Source organism: Acomys minous (assembly GCF_964271855.1).
Source record: "Acomys minous genome assembly, chromosome: 9".
In the NCBI taxonomy this organism is placed as follows: Eukaryota; Metazoa; Chordata; class Mammalia; order Rodentia; family Muridae; genus Acomys; species Acomys minous.
In genome coordinates this window covers 2,604,815-2,625,723 of record NC_140490.1, presented here as the reverse complement: position 1 = coordinate 2,625,723, position 20,909 = coordinate 2,604,815, and the positions used below count along the sequence as shown (strand labels likewise).

Genomic DNA, 20,909 nt, shown 5'->3' with positions numbered 1-20,909 from the left:
AAATGAAATCACCTTTTCTTCTCTTTCTATGCTTTAGACACCTAAATGTAAAATCTGTTAAAAACTGACGGAACCATATCCCTGAGCAGGCAGAGAGGAAAACTGAGAAAGAGGTTGTGTGCTGTGTGTGCATCCAGGCCAAACGGCAACTTTGGGAGTCATTCCTAAAGCTGTCCCTTTTTTTTTTTTTTTGGGTCTGGTTTCTTAGTATCTCTCATTGGCTTGGAGCATGTTAGTAAGCGAGGCCGGCTGGCCAGAAAGCACCAGGATTCATGTCCCCGCCACTGGCACTAAGACAGAGCTCCCTGTGCCAGCTTTAGAAAGTTGGACACTGAGGGCTCTGAGGCTTGAACTCAGGCTCTCCTGCAAGCATTAGTGACTGAGCTATTTCTCTAGGCCAACAGAGCTATTGTGTTTTTTTTATGGAAATGTTTGGCTATATCTAGCAGCTGGAAAGATTTTTACATAGGATAATTTCTTGAGGGGAATTTGCTGAGTTAGGTCAATATGGACTCTTGTTCTGGAGGCAAAAGGAGCCAGGTTGCTGTATGCAAACCGCTCAGGAACTATATCAAGTCGTAGGCTTTTTTGATAATTGAAAAAGATGTATGAAAATAAAGGCAGCTAAAGTAACCAAAGAAAGCCCTGAATACATTTTCTAACGTCAAAGATAAAATGCATTATTAAGAAAGACACGAGAGAGAAGCTTTAGAAGAGGGAATGAGTCGTCAGACAAGTCATCTGGACTGCCGAGGTCAGCCCGCCATGGTGCACTCAGGGTGTGCAGGGACAGGACGCTGAGAGCACCTCTGCATCAGCAGCACCACATCTAAAAGTGCGCCCGCCCTGTGGAGCACGCTCGCACTGGGTGGGAGGGAGCTGCCGGCTGTGGCAGACCCAGCACCCGAGCGCTGGCCACACTGGCCACACTGGGAGTGATGCTGCCCGCTGTACCAGAGAACTACTTATGTCCAAGTCTAGACACAAGAAGGACAGAGAACCTCTGAGGCCAACAAAGCCGACACACACGCGCCACCGCCGCTCTCTCAGGGCCCTCTTTTGTAGGAGTGCTGTACTCTTTAGCATCTGACGGGTTCTTAACTCTCCCATGGAGGATGAGGACTACACAGACAGCCTGCAGGGCACTGCAGCTGCTCCCAAGCCCCCGAGCAGCCCGCCAGGCAGACCGGTTCACAGTGTGCTGAGTGCCACTCCTGACATATACCATACCGAGGCTATCATCTTTACACTGCATTACATTTTCCGGAAAAAGAAGTTGTGGGAGATAAAAGAACGATTCTTGAAGTCTGAAATCTGTGAAAAAAAACAAACAAGATGCTGTAAAGGCAAGGCTGACAGTTAAAAATGGCCTTCAATGTTGCAGTTGGCCATGTTCCAGATAAGCTGATTAAGCCTAGCACACACAAAGGGGCCTACCCCTACCTAGGCTTCTGTGAAGAGCTCCTTCATGGGAAATATGAGCATAATTTATTTCTCAAGTGTAATGTCAGAATCTGTTGATAGCTCAGCTACTCCTCAAACTTAGTGCTAATTCAGGTTGTAACCTAGAGAGCAAAAAACAAACAAACATCCCCACAGGGATGCAAGAAATAAACCATAAAATGCTTTAAAATAAGCCTCACCTTTCCAAAAGGAATCAAGGATAGCTGTGTAAGAAATGCCAACTTGATGAAGAAGGTCAGCCGACAACACTTACTCTTCAAAGAGAAAACTCTACTGGTCACATTCAGCCTGTGTCCTCCCTTACTCTCTGATAACGAGACTCAAAGACAGTGGTATCAGATGAAGTCATCCGGAAGAGCGGAGGCAGTCAGTATGAGGAGGCAGGAGGGAGGAAGGGAGCCCAGGCACCTAAGCACACCAACCAAGTTCCAGAAAGATTTAAAGAAGAGAAGGTTCAGGATTGCAGGACAGCAATTATGGCATAAAAGTCAGGATTACAAAGGAGGACACGCCCTAGGGGCACGTCAAAGAGTCACTAAGGCAGAGCCCGAGTGCCTTCAGACACAGAACCACAGTCCTAACAGTCCTGGCTGCTTAGAGCTGACTGTGTGAGACAAGGATCATGATCACCTCAGATGCAGTCGAGACTACAGTTGGAATTTAACACCAAGACAGCAAAGCGTTCACATGCAAGCATGACACAACACAGCTGGTGTAGCTCAGCAGGGCTGCAGGCTGCATGCACAGGCCTTCGTAGGGCCTGGGCCTCCAGCTAAGCACCACTCATCACCGCGTAGGAAGGCAGGCTTCTCCACCACCATTTACGACAGAGCACAGATTACACGGATGAACATGAGGTTTTCTCTGCTCAGAGCCTGTGTGTGTTCATGCCTCTTTCTGAGGTTTCAACTGTCACTGAGAGTGTCGGGCCCCCATGTGCACCCTCCCGCTCACCAGCATCACTGGCACACAGTGACAAGATCATGAGGAACTGCAACTTCCTAGTGCCAAGTTTTGATTTCTGCATGTCACTTACGTGTATACATTTACAATCATGTTTCTAAAAATGAGTGAATAATAGTGTATGAACTCAGAAGAAAAATGAGTTTTATACAAATATCAGTCTAAAAAGAATTGTCTACAAGTCCCAATGACTTGTAAAGAAATTTTTAGCACTCAAAAGGACTGAAAAAATGCTGTTGGCCCACGTAGGAGCTCAGCCCTACTGCTGATCCATGCTGGGCAGCTAAGTGTGGAGGACCATGCAGCCTCTATGATGCCACCTGCCTTGTGCTGGTTGCTGGCCACTTCAAAATCCAGGGTGGCAGACACAGTGACTGGAATGCAGCCTCTGAAAATGGCGGCCGAGTCCGTTTCCTCTTGCTAGTGTCAGAAAGGGAGCAGCTACTTCAGAATTGGTTTCTCCATGTCAATGGCCAGCACAGGGTGCCAGGGCTATTACCGGACACTTAGAAGCTCATGGTGGGGGTACTACTCTACAGTTATGCAAGATTTAAGCATTTTAAAGTCTACTGGAAAAAAATAAAATTCCATCTTAATGCTATATGTAGCTAAGCAGGAACAGAAGACTTGAGGGGACCCAGCAGAAGGCCTCAGCTGGGGAGGGCTCGCAAAGCGCGGAGTGTGCAGTTAGCTACAGACAGAGCAGCGTGTCAGACACAGGACACATCTATACTGATGCCAAGCCTTGGTGAGTGAGTTAACAGAAATGCACTTTGTCAGAGCTAGGGGCACCTCCCTGAAGAGGCTGTCCTGAGCTGATGAGGTAGACAGAGGCCCTGGCTACAACTGACTGACCTGTCACGCAGATGCTCAACTGCACTCCCTAGAAAATACTCTAGATATTAGGACCTTTTCTTTAAAATACTTCAGACCTGGAGGGGCCACCAGTACTTCCGCCCTCCCCCCCCCTCCCCTGCCACAGAGGCGAGCACACGAGCTCCAGGGAGAAGCACAGGGACTAACATGCAGAGTCGAGGAAGCCGGAGCTGCTGTGCGGCAGGGTCTGCGTCGCCACGGTGGTGGTGGAGGGTGAGGCAGCGGGCTTCTTCTCGTCCTCCGTCGTGTCTTTAGACGCCTCAGCCGGCTGCGATGTTGAAGAACGTCCAAACCTTGAGAACAACATTCCTCCGAGCCCCTTTCCAATGCTGGCAGCCCCTGCGCGTCACAAAACAGGGCAGTCACTCTGGCGCAGCACCCACAACCACAGCCGGCTGGCAGAAGGACCAAGCCCTACTCATTTTTTTCCGGGGGTGGGGACCTAAAAACTATTCCAGTTTCTACTGTAGGTTTCTAAGTAAGAATGATGTTTAAGAGAAGGAAAGTCATGTCAATTCTAGGAACGAAGATATAAGAACAGACACCCAGAGCAACCAAGGCGTTAATGTTTGTACGTTCATGGTTATCAAGTATTGGGCAAGATTAAAGCTTGTGATAAACTTCTAACAAAGACCCATGCTGCTGACGTGGGCTTACACCTACCTACAATTAACAGGAATATGTTTTAGGAAATTTATGCTATAAAAAGCCATTATTATTAACCTTGAGTAGGATGTCAAATAGCAAGTAAGTGTGGTAGGTAGGCCTACTTACACTGCCCTCTTGTGGCATTTACATAAAGGACACTCAGCCAGAAACAAAGGACAAAATTCAAGTGGTATGTGATTGAAATGCCCAATTTTTGTGCTGGCGTAAGATGAAATATCCCTCCTGCCCCAGGAAGCAGACGGACTAAATGACCTGACTTTCAGAGGACCTCAGAGTCCTGACAGGGAGATGCTCCCGGGCGCACAAGAGGAGTGGAGCGATAAAAACAACAGTAGTTTTTAGGATCCCTCAGCAAGTCACAGGGCCAAGACTACAGTAGGCAGCCTTTCCCTGATCTTCAGTCTCATCAGGGGATGTCAGAGCATCCGCCTCAGTCGGCAGGGAAGCTAATTCTGGGAGACAGACAGTTGCAAATTTTCTAACAGCGAATTTCCAACCAATTTAATACTCACACATACAGTGCTTACATCCACAGATAAGAAACAGGAAAAGTTACCCAGGATGCTGGCTTTGCCGATGTTCGTTATCGATTCTCCATAGTGCCGCCGGGGTAGGACCGGGGAGGTCACGGGGCTCGGCACGGCTGCAATGCTTTCACTCTCTGAAACTGAGGTAGGTTCTTTTGCTGGGTTGAGAAAGTTTGGCTTCATATGCTCATAAGGTAGAGGGTTTGAAGTGTTGTACCAGTGGATCTGGACCGGAGAAATGTTGCTGTAGTGTTTCAGAATCAACGGTTCTAATCTGTAGGCCTAGATTTTTAAAAAATGCAAAGAAATACGACATTACTACATAATATCTAAATTTTAGTAGAGTGGTTATTCCCAAAGCTCTGCTGAGTAAGTATATTTTAGAGCAAGAATTTTTTAAAAATTGCTATTTGAAAAATATTTCTATATTTTTCAGTTGATAGTGTTGTCTAATTATATGCCCATAATAGTGAGATTATTAAAACAACAATAAAAACACCATTACTGGTGTTAGTTTTGACTAACAGTGTCTATTGATTCACTTTCAGGGACAGAGACTGCTTTATTGTATGCTGATATGATGTAATTAAGGTTTCTGTCACAAAGCTGAAGTGGATGTTAGCCCAGAACACAGTAAATAAGGTCAATATTTTAATATGCGGATCTTTCATTATAGCTGATTTCAAACACATGACTCTAACAAACAAAATAAAACACACACACAAAAAACCCAACCCAACCCAACCCAGGCTGCTGTCTGTGGCAACGGAGTCCCTTAGGGCAGACTCCTGCCTCTGCCACCAGCTCACGGCCAGCTGTTAGCTCACAAGACCTCAGAGCTGCCTTATGGGCGCTAACGAGAAAGTCTGTAAGGCCTGCCCAGCAAAGGGCCACACAGAGCACTAAGCGGAACATCGGGAAAGGGCGCTGCAGTGCGGGGGCGCGGTGCACGCCAGGACACGTGAAGCTCTGGGTTCCAACCCCAGTGACAAACATGTGAAAGCTAAGTGTGAGATGTGGAGTCATGTGTGAAGTAAGCCTGACAGACATGCTAGTGTCAGGCGTGGCTGCCACGACTGCCCTCTATCTGAGCCTCTTACCGGACCGGCTGGCATCCTGGGGAGGCAGCCCTGGCTGTCCTGGACTCGCTTTGTAGACCAGGCTGGCCTCGAACTCACAGCTATTCACCTGCCTCTGCCTTCCGAGTGCTGGGATTAAAGGCGTGCGCCACCAGGCTCGGCTCAGGGATATTACTTTTATACTGTTTTTTAAAAGACTGTCTTCTGTGTATGAGCACCACGTGTGCGCAGTGCCCACACGCGCCGGAAGAGGAACCCCTGACGCTGGAGTTACAGCATCCTGACATGGATGCTGGGAACCTACGCAAGAGCAGCCGGTGGGTACCCACTGCCAGTACAACAAGATCCTCCCTGACAGCTTATTTCACCAACTCTCAATGAGCCAACACATGTATTAAAAATATAACCTTCTCCAATGAGCCAGATAATGAATTCCTTGTTAATTCATGGTCCCTGGCAAGATTTCTCACAGAGCAGCGGTTTGGTATCTAGGAAGCTCACAGTGAAACTCACCACTGGGTCTGTAGGGTGAAAAATATTTAGTAAGCGGTTACAAATCTCTCTAGGTAAAATGTGGTCTTGACTTCCAGTATTTCCTGGTCGGATGCCACGCAATGCCAAAAAAACTGCTAGTGGGGATCCCATACAGAAGAAATTCTCAACCTAAAATGAAAAAAGCCATCCTAAATTAAAAAAAACGACGAAGTGTTATTTTTAATAGAATCTGGGAATAACATGTTGCATAATAAAATACAAATAATGAAATTACCTCTATAGGTTTTGTCTACTTGTTAATTACAACCACCAATGGCTTTGTAATAATTTATTTCCAGGAGGGTTTTCATTATTTTAAGATATAACAAGATACAACTGGCAAAAAGGAGGAAGTGAGGAGGAGCACGTCTCTGTTTCCATCCACTTTTCAGGAGCGTATGAGCGAGGACCTGGGACTATACTAGGTGCGGTGACGGGTCAAGGCCAGTAGGGCAGAGCTGGCAGCCCTGTGTGGGAGGCACAACTGAGGGAAGGCCACAGAATGCAGCCTCCAACCCTGGGGCGTTACAGAAGGGGCAGACGCCCTGGCCAGTTCAAGACAGTACGGATTTCTACAGCGGAGGCTAGGGGGTCAGGGCCTGGAGCGAGACAGACAAGACTGATGGACTAAGGCAGAGAGAGAAAGGTCCTGTGTGATTCTGAGAACTAGGTCAGACTGAACACCTGGGTGTGGGAGGAAGTCGCCCCGGGACGGTACCACGCAGATCTCTGGCAGTGAAGGACAACACTCAAACTGTACTTGGGGAAGCTGAACCCCGTAGCAGTGTATGGACGCACCTGAAAATGGTTTGCTACTGGCTCTAGGTGGAAATCTCTTAAAAGAAACAAGGCAAGAGATAATCTCAAGCAGGGCCGCCCAGCTGCCATCATAATGGGGCTCTCCGGGGATGGGCGGGGTCACACTCGTGCATGGAGAATGGGTCAGAACTCCAAAGCCTGGAGTCTGCAGGACTGCAGTCCCACTGTCAGAGGAAACTGCTGCTAAATCTTATTTTTGTTCTTAATAAGTCTAAAATCTCTAATGTGTGGCTGACACATCAGAGCAGGGAGGGGACGCGCAACTGTGTCTTTTGCCACCCACAGCTACGGGCCATCACCATCCTGTAGTGGCATGCGAAGCCGACAGTGAGCAAGCTTGCTTAGGGTGTGCTCAGAGCATGGACGGCTGGACGCAGGTCTACAGTTAGTCAGCAGGCGGAAGGGGTAACTCTAGAAGGGAGAGTAAAAGAACCAGAATAAAATGGCACCATGTAAATCAGATTCTAATCCATTTATTTTGTATTTTTTATTTTTAAAAATATTTTATTTAATTTTTAGTTTATGTGCGTTGGTGTGGGGTGTCAGATCTTGGAATTAGACAGTTGTGAGCTGCCATGTGGGTGCTGGTAATCGAACCCGGGTCCTTTGGAAGAGCAGGCAGTGCTCTTAACCACTGAGCCATCTCTCCAGCCCTCTAATCCATTTATTTATGTGATTTCTATGCTAAGGTGGCAGATCCTCTGGAACTGGAGTCATAGACGGTTGTGAACTTCCATGTGGGTGCTGTGAACTGAACTCATGTCCTCTAGAAGAGCAGCTGTGCACTTAACCACTTAGCCATCTCTCCGGCCCCCAGATTCTAATCTTAATGCCCCATATCATGTCACCCTAAGTATATGTGGTTGTCATGGCCTCCAATTTTATACACCTGTATAAAGATGAGTGACTTTTATCTTTAAAATGAAAAAGTAGCCATGAGTATTTATTTTGAGTGAAAACTCTGAAACGGCGCCTTCATGGAGCCCTCACACATGCTGTCAGCAAGCTGTGCCCAGCCCAGAAAACACCCTGCAAGTTACAGGGACACAGATGGCACAACCTAGCTCTCCTGTAAAGTGAAGTGGACAGAGTTAAGCCACACAAGGGTTCATGTCTGTAATCCCAACACTCGAGAGACTAAGGCATGATGGAGTTTGAGGACAGCCTGGGCTACATAGTAATTTTGTGATTCTGCCTCTAAAGATAAAAACAAGGGCTGTGTGTGTGGGTGAGTGTATGTGTGTGTAAGTGTGTGTGTGTGTGTGTGTGTGTGTGTGTGTGTGTGTGTGTGTCAGTGGATGAGAGTACTTACTCTTTAAGCATGAGGACCTAAGTTTGAATACCCAGCATTCCTGTAAAGAAGCTGGGGTGTGGTTCTTCGTGCCTATAGCCCCAGGATTGTGGGGCAGACAGGATTCTGAAGCCCTGCAAGCCCACTGCCTAGTCAAAGTGGCAGGTTTCTAGTTTAGAGGCAGATTCTCTATCTATGGGCAATAGGCAGAATGACAGAGGAAAACACCTGGCTTTGTGCTAGTCTGTCATGTATGTAGGACAAACACCTGCAAACTCAAGTGCCTGCAAAACACACACACACACACACACACACACACACACACACACACACACACACACACGGCTCCCAAGATACCAAAAATAGGAAAAATAGGTATGAGGAGGAAGCCAAATGATCTCGGCACTGGCTCACTGCTCCATAAACGTCACTTAGATTGTTCCTTCCATACCACTGTGCTGCTGATGACTGCAGTCTGACAGACATGCAGAGGCACTGTTCTCTCACAAGGGTTAAGACTGGCTTTACTTATGACTGTCAAATAATTTTGAAACATTTAAAATAACTTATTGTGTACACGTATGATCTGTATGTGTGGGGGGCATGTGTGTACCATGGCACACATGTGCACATCAGAGGACAATTCTTTCACACCAATTCCCTCCTCCTGCAGGAGCAAACCCAGGTCAGCAGGCCTGCGCGGCAAACGCCTTCCCTGCTGAGCCATCTCACCAGCCCCAGCAAAGCATTCTTAGGTCCATAAGGAACGTGAGCTATGTAGCTTAGCTTCCTCGCTCAGAGATTAGTAAGCAGCTGATTCCAGGAATATTATATGGCTTGGCTAACAGCACTGACTAGGAAGGACACGTCATAACCACACCACACACTGATGCTGGCCACTGCTCTGCTTCTTATGAGGTTCAGTGGTCAACTCCACCAGGATGGACACCGGCACCCTCAAGGTCAGTCTATGTGCCGGCATCTGTGTGGAAAAGCTCTGTTCCCTCCTGACTCACTGAACCCCCAGTATAACTCTCTAGGTTCTTAGATACTCTTAGATACTTAGATACTTAGATACTCTTCTGAAGTCTAGAGCTCTATGTTTCCCTCTGAATAACAACGGGGAGCCTCTATTAAGCTATGTATGACTTGCATCAGAAAAAAACCACTTAAAGTACACCAGTTCCAGTCAAGCAGCACTGAATCCAAGATCCTAATAGACTTAATGTGCTCTACCCAACTCCCTAGCAACACACAGCTTACTTTATCTACTGGCTACACTGACACATCAGCATTAATTACATATGACAGTGTCGGTATATTAGGGTAACTCCAGAGACTCTATCTTTAAATGCATGTTTCAACTTACCATTTCATCCCCGAACAGCGCAAGGAAACGTGCCCAGTGCCTTGGGCATGCTGGCCAAGCTCTCAGCCACGGAGTTAGGAGCCAGCTCAACACTGTGGCTCTTACGTATGTAAGTTGAAAGTGAAGCAGTGTGGGGAGCTGGAGAGACGGCCTAGTGGTTAAAAGCACTTACTCCTTTACAGAGGACCCCAGTTCAGTTCCCAGCACCCACAGACGGCTCATAACTGCAAGTGACTCCAGCTCCAGGGACCTGGCACCCTCTACGGCCTCTGCAGGCTCACACGTGGTTCACATACATAGACACTCACCCATACTCATAAAAATAAGTTAAGGAAGAACTGTTAGTCAGAGCTGGTATAACCTCTCTCATCACTCCTGGGCAAGAGGCCATCAGGCTCAGGCAAGGTGGCTCACAGGCTGCAGCGAGGCAGCGCTGAGGGCCCAGCCATCACCTGCTCTGCTCACCACTTCCTGTGTCAGTGCTGACATCTCTCCCACCTCATGCTTTCTACAGCAGCACTGTTTCAGCTACTCTAAAAACTAGGTTCCCTCTGTCTGCCCCCCCCCCCCCAGCAGATGGCACTTCCTCTCTCACAGCCCCCTGCCAAGCCCTGAAAATTCCAGCCAAACTGACCTAGTGAACCTTGTCTTGGGCTTTTGTCCGAGACTTTTCACTGACCTTCTACTTTGAAATCACTCCTGCCCACTTCTTTTTATTTTTGTCTTGCTGTTGACCAAAACGTTGTTACTTCTAAACAGTAAACATTTCACACATCTGTCTCAACCTTTTCACTCCTCACTGTTTCCCTCTTTTCTTTGACTTGGCCAAATGTAAACTGAGATAAACAACAAGTCATCATCCTTTTATTTTTTTGCTTTTCAAGACAGGGTTTCTCCGTGTAGCTTTGGCTGTCCTGGAGTCACATTGTAGACCAGGCTGAACTTGAAGTCACAGGGGTCCACCTGCCTCTGCCTCCTGAGTGCTGGGATTAAATGCGTGCGCCACCACCACCCAGCTGTGATCATCCTTTTAAAGCTTTCCAGACACAAGGCAGGCCACCCTCTAGTGCACTGCTGCTCTGCGCACTGCTAAAGGGCACCAAGGTGCTGTCACACCCGGGGCTGGAAAGCCACCTTGTCCAAGCACACAGCATGTGCTCGATGACCAGTCACGACCGGACATTCATCTGGCTCCTGACGCCAAACTCAACGTTCAGGAAGTACTGAGGCGACGAGAAGCTGGCCCCTCCCCTTACCTTAAATTTTAAGGCAGGTGTTTGTGAGATGGACGACGCCTTCAGTCCACGCAGCCGTTCTTCTATTTCCCTCAGCCTAGGAGGCAGCACGAGAGCACACTTACTCACACTCAGTTTCACTCACTGCACACCAGCATTGTATTAGAGGCTCACTACCCCACGCAGCAAACGATGGCCCTCATGCTAACCCGTGCCGATGTTTAACGTCATGACACTGCTCAGCTTTGCTCACACATCACACATTTGCTGACTGAACACTTCTTTCTCAAGAAAGTGGCAGCTCCCTTTCTCGTTTACATGTGTGTGTGCTTTGTTTGTTCTGGGATGGTGTCACGCAGCTCGGGCTGACTGAGGTCCTGGGCCTCCTGGCTCTACCTAACAAGTGCTAGGATCACAGACAAGTGCCACCACCATTATGTCTTTTTTTAAATTTTATTTTAAATTTTTAAAAGTGTTTCTTAGATTTTATTTTTAATTGCGTGCGTGTGTGCGCGTGTGTAAATGTGAGTGCAGTGCCTGCAAGAAGCCAGAAAAAGGTGCTGGAGCTCCTGTGGCTCAAGTGACAAGTGACTGTGGCTGTCTGACACGCGTGCTGGGAATGAAGCTCAGGAGCAGGGCAAAGTCCCACGCGATCGACTCATCTAACATGCTGCTCTGAAGACTGTCAAACTTACTTTCTTTTTTGGTTCTTTGGGACAGAGTTTCTCTCTGTGTAGCTCTGAATGTTCTGGAACTTGCTCTGTAGACCAGGCTGGCTTACAATTCAGAACTCGCCTGCCTCTGCCTCCCGAGTGCGCCTCCACGCCCAGCTAAGTGCCATTTTCCTCCAAGACTAAAAGTCATTTTGCTGCTGTAATGTTTACGTCTATGGAATCTAATCAGTCAAATCCTGAGACAACTATTCTAAAAGTAAAACAAAGCCAATACTTTCTGAGTAAATATCTGTGAAGTAACTCAACTGTTTTTCTAAAAGGCTAAACTAGGAGAATCAGTGTTTTTCACTGTGAACTTGTATCACTAAGGGATGAAAAGGATGGAGAACGCAAGTAAAACGGAGATGACAACGTAGCAAAGACTCAACGGTCACTGACGGGCATATGGTCACTAAGTCTGTTTATAATTATATGATATGTAATTGCTAATACAGATAACATGTAAAATAATTTGCCCAAAATAAAGAAGTGTTAATACTATTTCATGAACAGTAATAATAAAGGAACAGACCGACCTCTATATACCAGCAAAACTGTGCACACTGGGGACAAACTGTGAGCAAAGACTGAAGCCGGGAAACAAAACTATTTTATTTTGCAGAAAAATGCACGTGATTAGTATAAAAATTAAAAACCTGTAGCTTTTTATCTAGTAATCTTTACCTTGAACAAAGCATAAAGCTTTCTTTCCTTTTTACTTTAAATTTTAACGACATTGTTTTTCTGTGGATGTGAGAGGGCACAAGAGGGCGCTGGAGTCCCTGGACCTGGAGCTACAGAGGGTGTGGGTGCCTGGCACTGAACTCTGGTGCTTTGAAAGAGTGTGCTGTGTTCTTAACCGTGGAGCCATCTCCTCAGCCCTACGGCTCTCTCTTATGAACATGGGCAATTCCATAAAGAGACGTCCAACTCTTGCGAGCGCTAGGCTGCTTACCGCCGCTTTGTTATATAGAGTTCGTCGAGAAGATGTCGCTCCTCGTAGCTCATCCACCGCTCGTCAGGCAGCTCCTCCTCCTTCTGCAGAAGGCACTCGTACAGTCGGACTGGGTTCCAGCCCATCATGATGTCATAAGTGATCACACAGCCCAAGGAATGGGACACTATTGAGACTTTACCCCCTTTTTCTTCAAAGTCTGGATTCCGAGAACAGAAAAGGGAATACAATCGATTCAGCTCTTGCTGAAGGCCTTTAACTAGCTGTTTGAAATGAGAAAATATAATCACATTAGACATTTCACTGAGTGCTGTACACTTTATTTCTAAATGCAAATGTATTAAGAAAAAAACAAACATGACTGATGAAATATAAATAGGTTATTACATTTACTCAGGTGCTTTAAAAAGATGAGACTGAGGTACATATGTATGCTACAAAGTATTACCACAGACTACACCACAGGCATTTTGCCTAAAAAGATCCTTTCGTAGGCTTTAAGTAAAATTACACTAGCCAGCTGTCCCACAGAAAGAAAAAAAAATCCTTCTAAATTCCAGTAAGATTGTAAGATTCTCCAGAGACCCCTGGAAAATTTCACTTCACTACAACTTACTATATATCAATATTCTCTATTTTTATAGTGTGTGTCCTTTAGTCATGGTCAATTTTTAAAAGAATGTAACTTTATAACAGATACACTTTGTCTCCCTTAAGCTGTTTCCCTTGAAGCTGAACATTCGTAAACATTACTGAAATGGTCCCAAACCCACCAGAGTAACTATACTACGGCCAACTTGTCCTGGACCCTCACCTGAGGCTCAGTGCAGACTTCCTGCCTCACTATTTCTTTTATTTGATTATAAATTTTCAGTTTTTATCCATCTCATCCCAGTACTTAACAAGCTACACGCCAGACAAGGTTTTTCTTTTTGTTGTTGTTGTTTGTTTGTCTGTTTGGTTTTGTTTGCAGCTTCCGCCTTCAAGCATGTTATAAGGAGACAACCACACACCATCAGCTGATAGTGAGCACTGCTCATCGCACTGCACAGTGGCACTCGCTCTTGTGTTCTGTGGCTGGTAGCTCAGGGCTGACAGGCACGAAGGCTGCTATCCTCTGCTGACATCTCAGAGCACAGTAAGACAACCGTCAGGCTAATGTGTACTACGTCTGCTGCAGCAGAGTCCGGCAGTGAGACAGAGAGGAAAGGCCCACGCCTCAGTGGGCTGCTCTTCAGCTCCCTCCCCTATCAGTCACTGCACGGACTCCAGGGCAGACCGGTGGGCTCTATCCCGAGTCCTTCATCACAGACTGAGGCCCTGAAATGTGCATCCGTGACACGTTCCTGGAAAACGTCGGTGCTGCTGGCCTGAGAACTCTATCAGGATCTACTAGTTCAAGGATAAACAGACACAAAGGCTTTCCAGGATAGACTTGTAGGTAAAACTTCAGTTAAGACTAAAAGATATGCAGTGAGAAGTGAGCTCTTACAGCATCAGCAAGCCATTAAAACAAAAACAAACATGCGCCAACCTTCCTTCCTTACAATTCATGCAACTGTTGCGAGAAAGCGCAGCTTCGTGTTTTTTCCTTGGGATTGAATCCAGGTCTCTGCACGCTAAGGCAAGTGAGACACTGACCTAGCTCTGTGGCAGCATTTTACTTTTGAAGGTCTTAATTAATGTTTATACCATGGGAACATAGAAATACTTCAATATACTGGCAAAAAGCAGCCAATTTTCAAGTTTTTTTTTCCCCTTTAAAAACACAACCCTCAAAAAGTGTGACTTGAGAAGACCCAGCTGAAACACAGCCCGGCCTCTCTAGCCCCAGCTCTTCTGTGGCCATTAACAAACAAAGCCTCTCTAGCCCCAGCTCTTCTGTGGCCATTAACCAACACAGGGCTCCCCGTGAGAATCCCAGTCTCAGAGTCAAGAGAGCAGAGGTTAGCTGTGAGCCGTGGTGGAGAGGAGAGCCCTTCTGGGGCACCCCCGGTTGGTGACGGCTTGCACCCACCCAGTCTCGGCTCCATGTTGAAGGGCGGGTCCATTCTTTTGTTTGTTGGTTTTCTTGCTTTGGTTTTGGGTTTTCGAGGAGACAGGGTTTCTCTGTGTAGCCCTGGCTGTCCTGGACTCGCTTTTTAGATCAGGCTGGCCTCTAACTCACAGTGATCCACCTGCCTCTGCCTCCCAAATGCTGGGATTACAGGTGTGCACCACCACGTCCAGCTGAGTGCCCAATCTTTAAAGCAGCTTTGGTACCACAAAGGTCTTCATTACAGTGAATGGACACGTTCCTTCCAGGCCCTCACTTTTTCACTTTCAACGTTAAAGATTAACAAGAGGGATTAATGTTTTTCAGATTATTTTATTTTCCATGAGTGTTCTGTCTGCATGTATGTCTGTGCAGCACATGTGCCTGGAGAATGTCAGAAGAGGGGGTTGTAATCCCCGGCACCTGGAGTCAGGATGGTTGGGAGCCACCGTGCTCTTCTGCAAGAGCCAAGTGCTCTTAACTGCTGAGCTCCAACCCCAACATGCGATTTTAGTTTAGAGACTTTCCTTTTGTAAACAAACAAGAACACCTTTGCCCACCTCTTAATACGTACTCCTTTGTTCTTTGTAATGCCCTAAGAAGCACTACCCAGAATTCCCTGATGGTATCACCTAGGAGAACCGTTAATTTAAAATATAAACACAGGTTCCATTTTAGACCAAGTGACTCACAACCTCCAGGGGATAGACCTAGAAAACTATTTTTCTCCTTAAATATTTAATAAATTTTATTTAAAAATAACTTGAAAATATAAAATGCTATACAGTAAAATTAGTACAAACAATCAAATGTCTGGGCTTGAGCTGGCTCAGTGTGTCCTGCTCTCAGAGAGGGCCAACAGCTGTGCTGTGGCTCACAGCGCCCCCTCTGGACTCCACAGGCACCTGCACTCACATGCACATTCCCCTCCTCACGGCACGTCGTGATTTACTTAGACTCTTCTTTTGTTAGCATTTGTGACATTTGTGTTATTTATTCTCTCTGCTTCTGCAAATGTGCAAATGCATAAATTCCCAGAATCTTCTGGTAATTACTTGAGGAACACAGTGCACACACTGTTGTTGTCTTTCTCCTTTAACACTTCACTGTACAGTCCTACAAGCTAGGACTGTTTCTAGTACAATTATCCGTGCCACACAGCACGACCTGGATGCACTTTGTCAGATTGCCGCCCACACCCCAGCTCTGTCATCCTTCCCTGCAGCTTCCTCTTCTACCTCAGGAAGCAGAGAACGAGACCTGGTGCTCGTCAGGTCACTTCACCTCCTGCAATGTTACCTCCTGCAATCACTGTCTTTCATGATGCTGATAGTTTAAAAGAATGCAGCCCAGTCTTCGTCCTTGCTTTGCGTTTTTCAAGTATTTCATCAATACAACGCTGCTGCGCAGGGCATGTTGTATCCTCCATGGGTAGCACACCCAAAGGCTTACGATGTCCACCTGTTCCCTCGGGAACACCCAGTGTAGACGCTGCCTGATTTCTCCTGTGTGTAATTACGGTTTCTCCTTTATGGACCAGTAAGCACCCCAAGGCCAGGAAATAGTCTGCTCCTAAACAAAACACTGCCTTCAATTCAATCGTCACTGGATCCCTATCCAGAGTCTGGACACCCGATACTGTCATGACAGCTGTGAAACGATTTTCCAGCCCCAGTCAGCTTTATTGTTCTAAAAGCAAAGGACTTATCTGTTTCCCACTTATTTTTCAAATCAAAACCAATATGAATGCTAGATTTAAATATGTTTTGCAATCTTTTATTGCACTGTCATTATTATATTCCCAGACTAAAAATACTAATAATTCCTGTAGTAATGGCCAATGACCTGGGCACCCAAACAGTTTCAGGTTCGGGCAAGTGACCCGCTCCCAGCTCCTATCCTGTGACCTGCTAGTATTAATCTGAACTTTTTTATTTTATTTATTTATTTATTTTAGCTCCTATCATAAACAGTTGTTTTGGCCCCTAAACCAGCTACATTTACAAGGAGTTGTAATTTTTCTTTGTGGGAAATACAGTACTACAGACACCTGGGTGCCAGCTGTGCTCACTGCCATAAGGGGTGGTGTTCTTTCTCAGCTGTTTTAGTGTACATGACTGGGAAATATGTGCAAGTACGTAAGCAGTCATCTGCACATGTAAGTGTGTGTATATGTATATACACATACATGCACATACATACATAATACCTATAACATTTTATAAATTATGAGTTTAGTATGATTCCTTCATCTCCAGTCTCTATCCCCATGGGGCGCACATCGGGGATTAAAGGCGTGCACCACCACAGCTGGGCCCTTTCTCTGTATTTTTAAGGAGCATCAAGTGGTTGCTCTTATCAGGCCAGGCCTATCTGGGAAACACTGGGAAGACTTGGTCTGAAGCTGATAAAATTCACTATTAAAAAGCATTTATGTGCTGTCACTATGAAGCACACGGAACATGACGGGACGGTCACGGCCCTTACCTCGTCCCTGTAAAGCGGGCTGGTATAGTACATTATGTCCATGGCGCTGCTGTTCAGCATGTCCCGCAAGCCTCGCACTTTGTCTGGAGTAATGGAATCCACAGTGTCTACAAGAACAAAACAACTAAATCAAACTTACAGAAGAAGGCTACAGGGAAAAATTACATTTCCTAAGTTTAATATTTAAACATTAAACATTGTGGGGGGCCTTTTCTTGAAAAATATCTAAAACAAAATAAAGTAAAACAAAAAAACCAGAAAGTAAAAGACAACAAAAGAGACACAAAAAGAAAAGGAACATTAAAGGACGAAAGCCGTTATCAACTCTTGGGGCTCCATTTACCTCGGGCCTGACTGTGCCCATCTGGCAAGCCCAGCCAGCACTGCTGACAACAAACTGGCAACAAAAATTTCTTATGCTTAATAGTTATCTATCTGCCATGAACCAATGACTTGATGAGCATGCACTGTCAGATCATAAATATAAACAAAGGAAAACAAATTCACTGCGGGCTTCAGTACACAGGACAAAGTTTGTAACTGTGTGAAAAGATCTCACGTAAAGTATGACTGGGGCGCACTGAACTCTGTATCTTACAGCAGCAGGGAGAAGGGCGCTGCCATGGGAAGGCACAGAAGGCAAAGGCTGCACTGGCCCCCACTACCTAACTTGTATTTACTCTGTAGTTTAGTACGAGGTGGTAAGGACCAGGTACCATGACAAAGACGAAGACCCTCTGTCTACTCTCAACTCTTCTCCCAAATGCTTTCTAAAGTGCTGAGAAGTCTTGGCCTTCATGCTAAGCCTTGGGTCCAGATGGTGTATGAAGCAGACACCATTTTTGTTTTTGTTTTGCTGCTTCCCCCGTAGGACAACCCGTTCCCAAGCACATTCCAGGCACAGGCCACCCATCGCTTTGCGCTGGGCTGCAACACAGCTGTTCTGCGGTCAGGTTCCAACAGTAGCCAAGGCGTGTGAGAGGCACGTGCTGCGGTGCTGGCTTGTCGCCCAGCGTTGCCCCAACAGTGAAGTGTTTCAACTACGAAGGTTGAGTTGCTGCAGCCATCCAGGAGGACGGGGCCCTGACTGCACTCCTGGCTGCTCTGGCCTCTCTTCTACAGTCATTCCACAGTCAGTGAAACATCTACAGACCAAGTTGGGAGTTAGCATCTCTAGAAAGAATATTCAGCCATTTAATCTGAAGGAATCATCTTTGTATTAAATTTTCTTTATTTTAAAAAAGCAGTTATTTTTGCTCATAAATCTATGTCATAATCTTGGTAAGATGGTCAGTTCTAATGATCTTTCTGTATATTTTCTGTATTCTGAGCAAACACCATGTGACTTATAAATCAGAACTGAACCTTTCAATCCTTTTTTAAAGTACATTTTTCTTCCTTTTTTAAAAAAAAGATTTATTTATTATGTATACAGTGCACATTAATTAGATCATGTTATAGATGGTTGCGAGTCTCCATGTGGTTGCTGGGAATTGAACTCAGGGCCTCTGGAAAAGCAGTCAGTGCTCTTAACCGCTGAGCCATCTCTCCAGCCCTTATCTTTTAAAAAAAGATTTATTTATTACATATACAGTGTTCTGACTACATGTACGCTTGCACACTAGAAGAGGACACCAGATCTCATCTCATTGTAGATGGTTGTGAGCCACTGTGTGGTTGCTGGGAATTGAACTCAGGACCTCTGGAAGGGCAGATGGTGCTCTTAACCACTGAGCCATCTCTCCAGCCCCCATTTTCAATCTTGAATAATCTGGAAAAGAGAGTTAATCTACTCTACGACAACTAGAAAGACTCTGTTCATGGTGTGTGTGCCCAGACGGCCTGGAGCTCGCTGTATAAACCATGCTCAAGCCCCAGCGCCATCTGCAGCCCCGCAAGTGCTGGGGTTACAGGCACATGCCACCACACCTCGCCAAACTTTTGTTAAAAAAAAGTATTTCTAAACCTTGTGTATTTACTCTAGAAAAGGATTGTCACTGACTGAAATCAAAGCAGAATATACCTCCGTCCAGCGTGAGCTTCGAGCGCCACTCAACAGGCAGAAACTCAACATGTGTTGCATGGTTGGAAAAATGCCTTTCTTCTATTTTTCTTGCAGCCTCTCTCATCCTAAAAAATAAAACAAATAAACATAAGACAAACTTTGAGGATGACTTCACATATGTCTTTACACAGTGTAACACTTCCACTTCCTGTCCAACCCTATCTCATCGACTGTGACACTAAGTTGCCAACACAGCTCAGCTTTGCCTCAGTTACTGTCCTGCTTGTCACTGAGGGCTTGAGATGTTCCCACCTACTGCACATCCTAAATGACACAGCTCTTCAGGGACCCATCTGTGCGGTGCTCACGGCACCCATCATGGATGCTCTCACTTCATCGTCTCTAACATTGTATTTGTAACTGATGTGTACTCTAGCCCCTCCATCTCTTTCCTCCTTCCCGCATCTGCTACATCCCCGTGCGCTCCTCTCCTGCTCCCTCTCAATTCATGGCCTCTTTTTGTTGAACTATTATTGCTGCACACATACACACATGAGTAAGTATATAAATATAACCTGCTGGGTCTGTTTAGTTTTGCTTATATGTATATAATTTCAGGACTGGCCACATGGAACTGGATAACCAATCAGCGGGCTCATCCTAAGGATGACTAATGTCCCCCTCTCTGAAGCAGTAACTGCCTGTACCTCTTCATCTAGAGATGGGCCCTCATGAGCTTTCTGCATCCATGTTGGCAAGCCTCGTGGCGGTGCCACGGTTCAGGTCTTGTTCAGGCAGCACACTGTAGAGGTTCTATGGGCGTGGCTCTCCCGACACACGTGGGCGTGGCTGCAGAAGAATTCTTAGTCCTCTAGCTCTGGACATCTTTCTGCACCACCCCATCTTTTCTTTATAATGCAAATTTCAGGTTCTGTTGTTGTTTTGTTTTTACTTTTAAAATCAAGGTATCAATAAACTTACATCTTTCCTTTTGTCAGTAATGGGAATTCTACCACATGGCTAGGATTGTGTGATTAGTACAACATGACGCAGACACCGAGTGGCTCACTGTGAAGAACTCTTGAACGCTATCCCCAACAGGGGCACGTCCTTTCACGTTTACAGCAAATCCCAGATACGGCTCCATTTTATTTCAGCTCATCTTCAACAAACACTGTGGCAATCGCCTTACCTGAGTCGCACTTTGCACATGTGAGGCAAATGCTCGACCACTGAGCTACATCCCCAGCCATCTTATCTCCAAATAGCATATTTTTCTAAAATAACATGCATTCAATGTTATAGTACTGCAATTTAGTAATAATTTTTAGTTTTAGCAACTATGTAGTTCAGAGGCCTTACCCTAGAAACAATCTCACAACAACATTACAGTGCGCTGTGTTTGTTTATGCTCCAAACGCCTGTCCACTCACTACAGATGGTGGATCGGGCTCCTTTCCGTTAGAGCTTCCCAGTGTTAGCCAATTGTGCCCTGTGATGTTATGAACACGTCTTTCTGTTCTATATCTCCTGTAAGGTGGCAGTGAGATACGGAGGTCAAGCAGACGCCAGTGAGTTTGCCAAGATTCCACCGGCTTCAGCCTTTTTGTGGTACATGTTGCCTCATTTGTACTTGAAGGAACCAAACGTCTCCCTGACTGATGACCTCAGGGGCGCTGGCCAGCAAACCCACTTCTCATATTTGAGCAAAGAATCAGGGCATAATTTATCACGCCAAGCAACCTGTGACTCATCATAGGACAGCATCAGACTTAGAGCTATGAGATGCCCACAGTGGAAACAAGGACTGAGCAGAGGGGGGTGGCCTGCCCGTGTCCACAGCAGCACAGCCTGCGCTGCACTTGTACTTTATTCTTCAGTGGGCACA

At 46.1% G+C, this 20,909-nt stretch overlaps 1 protein-coding gene across 7 annotated transcripts in view; it reads right to left on the bottom strand.

The window, feature by feature from the left end:
• Positions 1–20,909, bottom strand: part of DDHD1 (DDHD domain containing 1) — a 63,572-nt gene that overhangs the window by 3,029 nt on the left and 39,634 nt on the right. For 4 of the 7 annotated variants that reach the window (XM_084795848.1, XM_084795851.1, XM_084795849.1 and 1 more), the window contains 8 exons: positions 19,040–19,146; positions 17,017–17,123; positions 12,495–12,757; positions 10,848–10,923; positions 6,092–6,241; positions 4,529–4,781; positions 3,451–3,642; positions 1,231–1,314 (listed from right to left, as the gene is read on the bottom strand). In XM_084795848.1, the coding sequence (XP_084651974.1) occupies positions 1,231–1,314; positions 3,451–3,642; positions 4,529–4,781; positions 6,092–6,241; positions 10,848–10,923; positions 12,495–12,757; positions 17,017–17,123; positions 19,040–19,146 (1,232 nt within the window). The remainder of the gene's footprint in view (positions 1–1,230; positions 1,315–3,450; positions 3,643–4,528; positions 4,782–6,091; positions 6,242–10,847; positions 10,924–12,494; positions 12,758–17,016; positions 17,124–19,039; positions 19,147–20,909) is intronic. The other 3 variants (XM_084795850.1, XM_084795853.1, XM_084795854.1) reach the window with 1 other exon arrangement.